This window comes from Oryx dammah, unplaced genomic scaffold (genome assembly GCF_014754425.2).
Source record: "Oryx dammah isolate SB20612 unplaced genomic scaffold, SCBI_Odam_1.1 HiC_scaffold_25, whole genome shotgun sequence".
NCBI classification, from domain to species: domain Eukaryota; kingdom Metazoa; phylum Chordata; class Mammalia; order Artiodactyla; family Bovidae; genus Oryx; species Oryx dammah.
The window spans coordinates 92,252,907-92,264,946 of NW_024070209.1; the positions used below are offsets into that span (position 1 = coordinate 92,252,907).

Below are 12,040 nucleotides of genomic sequence, written 5' to 3' on the forward strand. Positions count from 1 at the left end.
AGATTTTTATTTACAGAAGAAGCCAATAGCCCCAATTTCTATCTTTGCTGAATGTTGATAACTAAGTCCCTTTTTCGGTGTGGTTTAAGTCTATGACAGAGTCTGTTGATGGGCCACATTTGGCCCGTGGGCCACCAGTTCATGACTTTTGCATTGTTTGGAGTAGTGCTGTGCTGTGCTGCGCTTAGTCACTCAGTCGTGTCTGACTCTTTGTGACCCCATGGCTCTAGCCCACCAGGCTCCTCTGTCCGTGCGGATTCTCCAGGCAAGAATACTGGAGTGGGTTGCCATGCCCTCCTCCAGGGGATCTTCCCAACCCAGGTGGGTTCTTTACCATCTGAGCCACCAGGGAAGCCGTATTTGGAGCAGACCTTCCAGGAATTCACATTCCTTTGGGACTCGACTGACCATTGCAGAATATTGCCCAGAGCACAGTGCTTCCAGGGCTGGAAGGTGGGTTGCATTAGATCATTGCAACCTGGAGGCTGTGATTTTAAGTCTGGTTGAGGAAGATAAATAGGCTATTCCTTACTGGTCCAGTAAGAAGTGACCTGGATTGGGACTCCTTGAGGACCTGGAATGTGGTCCCACCTCTCGCCAGCTGGCTATGTAGCTTGTGTCATTCACTGGGTCTCCATTTCCTCATCTGTTCACGTGAGGTGAAGGAATCTGAAGTCTCTATTCCGATGGTCTCTTCCAGTAATTCTAGCCCAAAGACAGAGACCAAAGTTGAACCTGCTGGATTTGACAAAACTGGGTTAGAGACAAGAGTAAGCCCTTGCTATGAACAGACTTTCAAATCAGGGGGCTCTTGCAGCCGATGTGCCCATATTTATGGGGATATTACTGACTTCTCCCCTGTTGTGTTCTCCATACTTCAGCCAGAGAGAACTTGTAAAGATATTAATATCTCTTGGATTATGTCATTCCTGGGCACTGAGTTCATCAGCGGTTTCAAGTAATCCTTAAGGAGATGACTGTGGCCTAGACGGCTTTGTGTGAAACGGCCCTGCTTGTCCCTGCAGACGCCCCACTCTCGTGCACTGTCACCCTTGCACACTGCTCTGCCCACGAGCCTTTCAGTTCCTCAAACCCTTAACATCCTCAGGGCCTTTGCCTACGCTGTTTCCTTTGCACAGATCACTCTTGTCTGGCTAATCACTATCTGTATTTTGGACCACAGCTTTCATATTACTTTCTTAGGGAAGTCTTTCCTAGTCCACGCAAAATCTCAATTATTCCTCTATCTTAACCACTTTTATACAGCACAGTTATTTTTCTTCATTGTACTTATTAACAGTTATGCACTTATCTGCATCTTAGTTTTCCATCTCCCTTTCACTAGATCATAAGCTTGGAATGTAGGAATCATATCCAACTTGCTCATTCTGTCCAGCACCAAACACCATGCCTGATACATGGACACACCCGGTAAATTTCCCTCAAATGGGTGAATACTTGTCATTAGGTTGATGGAAGGGAGGCACTCATTTGTGGTGTTCCCGAGGAGCAGAGAAATGGACAGAAAGGGAACTGTTAGCTCTTTCCCCTTCTGGCCCCTCTGAACCACTGAGGCCTCTCTGCCTTGTTCATCTGATCCCACAGGCACCGGGGGCCAATTTAGGGAACAGCCTCCTAATTACACAGCTTGAAGACCTCATCAGGCAGATTGCTTTTCAGAGCCAGCCACTTCTGTTATTAAATAGCGAATGGCATTCACAGAAGAAGCACCTGATTGGCCACCAGAGCATCTTAGGAGGCAGGAGGAGGTATTAACAGCTTAATTTTTTCTTAGGAAATTGGAATTTATCTTCATTTTCCAAGCAAGGCATCTTTGCCATTTCTCCAAGTTGAAATTCTGTGAGTTTTGGGGAAAAAAAACAACACGTCTACAGTTAACCTTAGTAGAGAGGCTCCTTACAAGGACAGAGTGAGGAAGTGTGAGTTACATTGTCTTTTGAATTCCTTTATCTCATCTGGTGTATATATTAAACAAATAGCTCTAACTAAACATTTCCTTCCTCTGGTTTAGAAGCTGTCCATGGAGTGCCCAGGTTTATAGCTTCAAAATGCTGAGCTAATCCTCTCTGTGTTTATATACTTCCTTTCTGTTTCACATGCGGCTGGCTTTCTTTTCAAACCTGAGCATTTCTGTGTCATGCCGTAGAGACACGATGCAGATTTACATGCATAATCTTTTTAAATGCATTGAGGACAGAAAACTGCATTGCCATTTGTTTAGCATGTGTCCTGCTTGATAAATGATACACACAAGTTACTACCTTCCATAAACTTGCCTGCAGCTAGAGTTAATGATGGGAAAGTAAGGAGTTTAAAAAAAAAAAAAACAGACCACAGCATGATTTGAGCAAGGCAAATTAGAAAAAAAAAATATTCTGTAGGCTCCTCTATTGCTCTTACGGAAAGAAGAAAGGTAAGTTGAGTGTCTACAGGGCTGCTAGGCATTGCTTTCTCATGTTTTGTTTCCTGTGATCAGCACAGCTACTCTTTAAAGTTAGACTTAAGTCCGTTTTCTAGAGGATGAAACTGAGGCTCAGAAAAGTAGAATTCTTCCACAGATTCATGCTGTGGCAGTAGAGCAAGGACTTGAGCTTAGGTCTGTCTCTTTGACTCTAAATCCTGTGCTCCTTTCACCATCTGTTCCTTAATTCCACAAGTATTTTTGTTGAGTCTCTGCAAATCAGCTGTTGACTTGAACCCAGATTGTCAAGGACTTGTTCACCTGTCTACAAAAATTTCATCGTCTTTTGTCCTGTAGCATACACATGCACATAGATGTGAGTATAGACATGAATGAATTGGATTTATTAGTTTAAGAATCCCTGGAGGAGGAAAGGCAACCCACTCCAGTATTCTTGCCTGAAAAATCCCATGGACAGAGGAGCGTGGCAGGCAATAGTCCCTGGGGTGCCAAAGAGTCAAACACCACTGAGTGAGCATGCACGCACGCAATAATAGCAGACATTGCTAATTGATCACAGCACTCGGTCCTGCCTAACACCACATGGGATCTGTGATCTTTCTCGACACAGTACTCCAAGCAGCCACAACCAGTGGGTCATTGTTGCCATTGGAGGGCGTCTGTTTGCACTGGGGTGCCGGCGGGCATCTCTTCAGTGAGGGGTAAAGGCTAAGAGATGGAAATGTGATAGAAATGCATGCCTTTTTGTCTGAACCATGACTAGGTCAGAAGTCATGTTGGGAAAATGACTGTAATTCCCTGAGTTTCTGTATTCTTCCATATCAAAGAAAAATGTACGTGTTTAAAGTATTTCAGAACTACCTCTTTCAGTAGGTTTTTTTTTGCAAATGAAACCACTCTTGGTTCACATTTTTTCTGTATGTGAAAGGACACAGAACAGGTATAAAATGGCACAAAATAAGGCATTTGGGAATGGGTATAAACATGAAGAGTTTTTCTAACAGGTTTGAACCAGTGCTTTAATATACATATTAATCTACTTATTCAACAAGCTTCTACTGAGCACTCACTGTATCCTTGGCACTGAACCTTGGACAGGGAAGCTGTAAATATTGAGCTGTAGCTCCTACCCAGCTTGGAAGCAGCGGTGGGTGCTCCCATGCTTGCCTAGGAAGGCTGTGTGGCAACACTTGGGCCAGACTGTGGAGGGAAAGTGGAGGTGGTGGTGGTGGTGGGGTGGTCCAGCCTAGTCACCAGTTTTTCCTTCAGTGAAAAGCTTCAGAAAAGATTAGGAGACTTGAAATCAGGTCAGTCCTTCAAAGTGATGATTCTTCCTTTTAAAAAAAGTTTTATTTTTTAATTAATTAGTCTATTTATTTACATTTTGGCCACACTGAGAGGCATGTGGGATCTTAGTTCCCCCGACCAGGAATAGAACCTGCGCCTCCTGCATTGGAAGTACAGAGTCCTAACCTCTGGACTGCCAGGGAAGCCCCTCCCTTTATGTTTAACTTTAGAAATCTGTGTTTCATTTTATTAAGGAAGTTGGTAGTTCTCTTGTAGAGGAAAATTTCATTTCTTTATCCAGCTCTTTTATTTACCTTGGCTATACGCTTTATACACCAGACCTAGTTCCAAATTCTTTTTGACTATTAAAAAAAAAAAGAATCAAATTCCCTGTGCCATAGTTACTGAATACATTGAGCTAGAGGATCTGGGAGGTAAGAGAGACTAAGTAACGTCACTAGATGGAGAGTTGAGGAGCTGAACCTCCTCTTAACACTGCCAGTAACCAGAAGCGTGATGGGCCAGGTCTTCACTCCGTTGCTCTTAGCTTTCAGGGACTGTGTCTCTGGGTAGGGGTGTGACCTTTACCAGCAGGTCCCTGCACACGTACTCAAGGGACTGTACTGGTTACGTCTGAGGTCCCTGCCAGCTCCAGTCGTCTGTGGTCAGAGGCACATTTTAAGAGTTTATCATTTTAAGCAGTGGCTGCACAGTTAAATTCTGTAGCCCAAGGGCGTGATTTGTCTTCTAGTGGAATGCTGGTTTGTCTTTTTGACCTAACGATAGCATCTTATGTCCCTGTAGAATTCAGGTCATTTTACCAAGAAATGGATGAGCTTTTTAGGCACACCCTTGAAACAAAACCCAACCTGGAAAAATAAAATAGGTGTGCAACAAACCCCATTTATTTAAACCGGAAAGTCTAGGGAGGAACTCAAGGCTGGGAATTGGCTCTGTTGAATCCAAGCGATGTGGATTAGCTCTGGTCAAACCTAAAATTCTTTTGAAAATCAGGGGCCTTGTTTTCATGAATGGCACATTGTCATGCCAATGGAATTCTCTCTTCCACACTGCCTTCTCTTATGCGGTAGGATTGCAAACCAGGTGTGGTTATAATGTTGCTTAAGGTTGAGATAAGGCAGTTTGGGACATCAGTGTACCAGTGTGCCACCTTGCCCGATAGAGAGCAAGGCTGTGTCAGAAGAGACCCAGATGGACCTCAGGACAGCAGTGCATCAGAGAATGATACAAGGCAGTTTGGGACGTCAGTGTACCAGTGTGCCACCTTGCCCGATAGAGAGCAAGGCTGTGTCAGAAGAGACCCAGATGGACCTCAGGACAGCAGTGCATCAGAGAATGATACTCCGTGTTCTGTAAGAAACCATAATGGAAAAGAATGTGAGAAAGAATATCTTTGTGTATAGCAGAATCATGTTGCTGTACAACAGAAATTAACATTGTAAAAGAGCTATATTTTGATGAAATAAATTTTTTTTAAACAAAGCGGGACTTCGATGTCAGTCCTGTGGTTAAGACTTTGCACTTCCATCGCAGGGGCCATGGGTTCGATCCCTATTCAGGAGAAGTAAGATCCGACATCGCATGCCTCATGGTGCAGGCTCAAAAAAAGAGGAAAAAAAAGATAGCAGTGCATCAGCTAAGTGATGACATCAGCTCATCATCCTTTGGGGGTTTGTGCATTCTTATATTTATTGAATATGTTTATATAATAGCGCCCCTTGCCTGGGTGTTACAGGCACCCAGACACAGAGGAAGATGCATGGCTCATGTTACCTCATTTAACCCTCTCTGAGGTACAGTACTGCAGGGTCTCAGATTACTACATGGAGGCTCAGAGAGGTCAAGCTTATTGCCCAGGGTCACATGGTTAGCAGAGTGGGGATTTGAACTGAGATCTTCCATGCTTCCTTTCTTGGCACGCACAGCAGCAGAGATTCATTGCTCATGCCAAAACACAAGTGAGGTTGGTGTGAGCATAGATGTGAGTGAGTTAAATTTATTTACTCATTCCAGTCGGCACTGGTATATTTTGAGTGTAAAATGTCAACTGGAATTTTTAATGTATAAAATCTTTCAGCTGTCTTTACACCAATCTTTGCACAGACCAGCCCCCCTCCCTTGAGAATTTATTGTGGTTTTGATCTGCGTTGCCTCAAACCATTGAAATCTTTTCAAAGAAGCAGAGCTGTTTTCTTTTTATTTTTTCCTCTATGCTTTTTTTCCCTCCCACAATACACTGGTACCAGGAGTGGACATAGTTTGCTATTCAGCTTGATCAAAGCACTCTACACCAATGTAACTTCCTGATCTTACTGGTAACAGAACTAAATGTTTCCATGTTCTGCCAAGATGGGTTGCCAGTTATCAACAGAGGGCTTGCATCTGGTAATAATTATTTACTAATTCTGTTTACCTTTTGATCTGGTTTTCAGTGTACAGCTGCAGCTATCAAGGCTATAAGAGAAAGTGGAATGAATCTGAACCCAGAAGTGGAGGGGACGCTAATTCGGGTACCCATTCCCAAGTAAGTCAGGCTGACATTCACATATTTTGATGTAATGGGGCAGCTATCTTTGGAAGGAAACCAACACTCCGTGATACTGTCAGGCTGGTGGTGCACTTTACCTGTATCTCTCATCCTGGCCGGCTCCAGCATCTTTTGAGACCCAGTTTATTGGTTCACACACAGCAGCAAACCTGACAAAGCTCTTGTCCTCATGTATTTTACAGTCCTGTTGGGAAGATAGGGCTCATAGATAAAGTCATTCCAGATAATGAAATGCTGTGAGAGAAGAAAGGACAGTGCGCTCCAGTAGAGAGCGACTTGCTGAGAGTGACGGTGGCAGGACAGCTTCACAAGGAGGTCACATTTCTGCCGACAGTTCAATGATGAGGACGAGGCAGCCTAGGGGAAGAGCTTTCCAGGCAGAGGGAACAGACAGCCCAAAGGCCCTGAGTCTGAAAAGACCTCGACACTTGTAATCTCTAAACCAAGTTTCTGGAAGAGTCATTTTCCCATTAGTCCTCACTTGTTGAAAAATGTTAGGTATAAGAAAGGACAGAATATTGTTAGCTACATAAATATATAGAAGTTAAGAGTTTCAAAGGCATAAAGTGTATGTTTATTTTTAAATTAACAAAGAAAAGAAATAATAAGACCGTGGTATATTTGATGAAGAGGAAGCCATTGTGTCTCAGTGGTGGCATGGGGGATGGATTGGTGAGAGACCATGCTCTAGACATTACAGGCCCTGATGAGTAGCGTGGGCTGTGCTGTCATTGTAGTGGGAAGCCACTGGAGGCCCTTCAGCAGAGGAGTGATCTGATGTTGACTTTTTAGGAGCTCTCTGGCTGCTGATTAACAGATTAAATGTAGGGGGACAGAGTGGACCCAGAGAGTATCGTTGGGAGGCCACTATAGTAGTCTAATTCTAGGACTTGGCGTGTGCTGAGTCGCTTCAGTTGTGTCCGACTCTGCGACCCTATGGACTGTAGCCCACCAGGCTCTTCTGTCCATGGGATTCTTGAGACAAGAATACTGGTGTGGATTGCCATGCCCTCCTCCAGGGGATCTTCCTCACCCAGGGATTGAACCCACTTCTCTTACATCTCTGCTTTGGCAGGTGGGTTGTTTACCACTAGCGCTACTTGGGAAGCCCAGCAAACCCCAAGTAAGTGTTGAATTCATTCAGTCACTCAACAAATATTTTTATTAAGCCCTAACTACATGCCAGGCCCTTTCCTGTTTGTTGAGATAGAACAGTAAATAGCACCAACAAGAAAAAGTCCCCATCCTCCTGGGGCTTATTTTATAGTCAAGTAGGCACAGTAAAGAAACCCATAGCTCAGATGGTGAAGAATCTGCCTACAATGCAGGAGACCTGGGTTTGACCAGTGACAGATTTTATTTTCTTGGGCTCCAGTATCGCTGTGGATGGTTACTGCAGTCATGATTGTAAAAGACACATGCTCCTTGGAAGGAAAGCTATGGCAAACCTGAACAATGTATTAAAAAGCAGAGACATCACATTGCCAACAAAGGTCTGTATAGTCAAAACTATGGTTTTTCCAGTGGTCCTCTATGGATATGAGGATTGGACCATAAAGATGGCTGAGCGTCATGGAATGGATGCTTTTGAATTGTGGTGCTGGAGAAGACTCTTGAGAGTCCATTGGACTGCAAGGAAATACATCCAGTCAATCCTAAAGAAAATCAACTCTGAATATTCATTGGAAGGATTGATGCTGAAGCTGAAACTCCAATACTTTGGCCACTCAATGGGAAGAGCCAACTCACTGGGAAAGATTTCCTGATGCTGGGAAAGACTGAGGGCAGGAGGAGCAAGGGGTGTCAGAGGGTGAGATGGTTGGATAGCATCACTGACTCAGTGGACATGAGTTTGAACAAACTCCAGGAGATGGTGAAGGACAGGGGAGCCTAGTGTGTTGCAGTCCATGGGGTCACAAAGTCTGACACAACTTAGTGTCTGAACAACAACAACAGGCACAGTAAACAAACAAATACGTAATGTCAGGGGATGGTAAGGACTACGAAGAAAAATAAGCAGGCTAAGGGGATAGCGAGTGTTACAGGTTTATTTGTACGTAGAAATGTTCAAGAAGGAAGTGACATCAAAGCAGGGACCTAAGTGAAAGGAATGAATGAAGCTCCCCATTAACTAGAAGGGAAGTGGAATGTGAGCTTGTCATGTGCCACACATCGTTCTGTATTCCTTTATATAGATCACTGCGTTTGTCACACCACCTTTGTAAGGTAGATTTTTTTTTCCCCAGTGTGGAAATTCAGGCTCAGAGAATGTGTGTGTCTTTGAGGTCACACAGCTTATGCTAAAGCTCAGGTTTAGTTGAATCTGGAGCCTCAGGATGTACCCATGCTAGCAATAAGAATTAATACCAACACCGAAGAGTCCAAGAACTTCCCTGTAGACCTTTCTCTTCTGCTTTTTTGCCAGAAAATGGCCTCTGTAAGTCAGAAATAACACTCTGCTTTGAAATCATATGAATTGGGAGCTATATAAGAAGCAAATGGACCCGAGTTCAAGTCTGGTACTTGTTTGCTTGGTTAGTTCATTGATTCGCTTAGCAAATTTTCTACAAATGTGTTATGTGCCAGCCTCTGTGCTGGGTATTCTGGTTGTATGTGGACCTAATGTTGGCCTTTGTGTGACTCAGGACTGTGCGGGCCCCTTGTTTATATTACTGGCAGCTTACTTGTGGAGTTTACTATTACCTACAGTTTATAGATGAAAAAAACTAAAATTCACAGAAATTAAGGGACTTACTCAAGATCACATGGCCAGAATTTGAATTCTGAGTTTTTCCATTACCCTATTTCAGGCTCTTCTGCACTCAATGTATAGGTGGGTAATTCTGGAAAGTGCGAGGTGTACTCAGGGCCATCAGAAGCATGACTCACAAGTGGGATGGATATAGTCAGCAGCTTAATTTTTTCGTTCTTGCTCTTGTGTCTGTGAAATCTTGGCAAAGCCACTTACCTGCCCCCCCTGCCCCCACCGCCGCCCCGCTGCCCCGAGCCTCAGGTTCTTCATGCACAAGATGAAGGCGTTGTTCTCAGTGGTCTGCCAGTTCCCTTCTGGAGCTCCAGAATGCTGTGATGCTATGAATTGATGTCCCTAAATGCTCATTGCTGACTTGGATTCTTCTAGAGTGGATCATGTGTTTCTTGCAGAGAACTCGCTGACATCATGTGCTCCTCTGCAGCCCCGCTCCAGTTAATGGCTGCCCTTGTGCATTGTATATAAGTTTTGAAAGATCAGTGAGTTTAACTTGAATTTCCGAAGACATGGGGATCTGTTACATTATATTTTGCATTATTTTATGTTGGTTAATGGGTGTAATCCAAGAGAAAGTTGACGGACCAAATCCGTCTGCTCCTGCAAACCTCATTTTTTATATACTTTCTTCCCTTTGACAAGGTGGTAAGGTCATGGGGCCCCTTACTGAATTATATGTTTGGTAGTTTTCCAGATAAAAAATGAATGATCTGTTCTTTATTATGTAGGTTGTGTCATGTGAGAGGATAAAGGCTGATTTAGAGAAAAGAGGACCAAGGTTTTTATTTGGTTTTGGCAGTGACTTCCATATGACTCTGGGCACGTCACCCTAGCAGATTGTTGCCTTCTAGTTCCTCATTTGTAAAATAAATGATGTAATACACAATGATAGCTAGATCTTTGGTGAAATTAGTAGAGAAAATAAATTAAGTAGTGTGATCTCCTTAAAGGAAAAGAAGCAATATAAATATAAGATACTAATAATATTTCAGTAGACATACAATTTTCCTTACATACATAATTTTACTTCAGGAGAAAAGGAAGGAGTGAGGAAGGAAACAAGTATGCTGAGTACCTACTATATGCCAGGAACTGTTAGGTGCTTGAGATACACAAAAGAAGTGCAAAAGTCTAACAGTTAAATTTGCACCTTGGTAACATGAAAGCCTGGAATAGAGTTCTGATTCTTCTACTTTTTAGCTTTGTGACAGTATCAGCTGTCTCTACCTCTCTGAATCTCAGAGAGCTCGTCTGTAACGTATTTATAGGGCTTGCCTTTTATAGTTATTGGGCGATTTCAGTGAGATAATGTACACAAGGCTTTTGAAGTTTAGTAAGCACTCAGTTAATGCTGACAAAGGTTCCTTCATTCCTTTTCATAAATATGCAGGCGCATCCCTCCCTTTAAAGGATGGGGAACCTGAGATACCCAGAGGTGAGGTATTGGCTCCAGGTCACACAGCAAACCTGCGAGGAGGAAAACAGCATGCTAAAGCTTATTTTAGGAGTCGGAGGTGGGAGGTAGTCAAATGCATAAATTCCCAGGATTGGTTTCTGATGGTAACATTCAAGTTTAAGTCTATAAAAATGTACCTTCCCAGTTGATTATGATTCTTCCCCTAATGACAGTCTACCGGTTTGCCTTTCTGCCTTCTGGATGCCCAGAGCTAGTTTTATTTTCAGTTGCAGCGGATCTCAGCTGGTACCTCACCCTCTATACACTCTTCTGATTCTCATATTCTTATTTAAATGAGTCTGCTGAGTACGTGACTCTTCCCACAGTCTGCCTCTGATCCTTTTGGGAAGAAGGCAGAAGATAAATCCTAAAGCAATAGCAGGTCAGACTTGGAGCCTGGGTGGTTCCTATCACCAGGCTTTCTTTTCACAGCCTCTGCAAATCCAGCTGTGTGACTGCGCAAGTTCTCCTGGCTGTCTTCAGTAAGATGACCTTGGGCCTCCCCAGCTCTGGGTTACATCCGCCCCCACTGACAATGTATATGGGTTTTGTTTTCTTCTCTGGCCGGTCTTCTCCCATTTAGAGAAGTCAATCAACTAGATGGATTCTTTGAACATTTCTGTTAATCAAGATTCACTGGAATAGTTTCTTCTCTTTTTGTTATGTATGTCATCAAGTTCTGGGTCCTGTTTATTAACCACCTGCACTACAGGTTTAATGCCTGGAAATACTGTGCTGAACGCCTGAGGGTTTCTCCCTGCATTCTCATAATACCACTCCGAGGTCAGGAGATGGTTCTTATGCCCACTTGCCTGATAGGAGACCTGAAACTCCCAGGAATCAGTGCCCACTGCCACAGGGCTGCCTAGGGGCGGAAGCAGGATGGAACGCAAGACTTACTGCCTTCTCCCCTGTTCTTGCCTCCTGGTAGCAGCTTGTTTTGGTATATCAGTTCTTCATTTCTTAATCAGGGACCCTGAAGAGTTTTGAGCAGGAGTTTGTTTTGGTTAAGCCCCCAGCCCATTCACATCTTCTTTATGCCCCTAAACAAACAAACAAATACTCTCTTACTAGTTGTTTTACCAAATATTGATGAGAAAACCACACAAAGTAGAATGACGCTGTTTTGTTTTGAGAGCACTGAGTTCATCTCTGACTTTAAATAAAACTGTTAGGAATCATGAATTCACCAAAGAGATTGAAGTACCTGGGGCTGACTCGTTCCCCGGTGAAGCTGCCTCCTTCCTGGATTGTCCTCCTCTTTTATTATTTCTTATCAGTGTCTGCAAAGTTATGACCAACCTAGATAGTATATTCAAAAGCAGAGACATTACTTTGCCGACTAAGGTCCGTCTAGTCAAGGCTATGGTTTTTCCTGTGGTTATGTATCGATGTGAGAGTTGGACTGTGAAGAAAGCTGAGCGCCGAAGAATTGATGCTTTTGAACTGTGGTGTTGGAGAAGACTCTTGAGAGTCCCTTGGACTGCAAGGAGATCCAACCAGTCCATTCTGAAGGAG

General features: G+C 43.5%; 1 protein-coding gene across 3 annotated transcripts in view; it reads left to right on the forward strand.

The window, feature by feature from the left end:
* MRRF (mitochondrial ribosome recycling factor) overlaps window positions 1–12,040 on the forward strand; it is a 57,783-nt gene that overhangs the window by 16,234 nt on the left and 29,509 nt on the right. For all 3 annotated transcript variants that reach the window (XR_005718446.1, XM_040225044.1, XM_040225047.1), the window contains one exon: window positions 6,184–6,275. Coding sequence is in view for 2 of the 3 variants with exons in the window: in XM_040225044.1 (XP_040080978.1) it covers window positions 6,184–6,275 (92 nt within the window). In the remaining variant the exon portion in view is untranslated. The remainder of the gene's footprint in view (window positions 1–6,183; window positions 6,276–12,040) is intronic.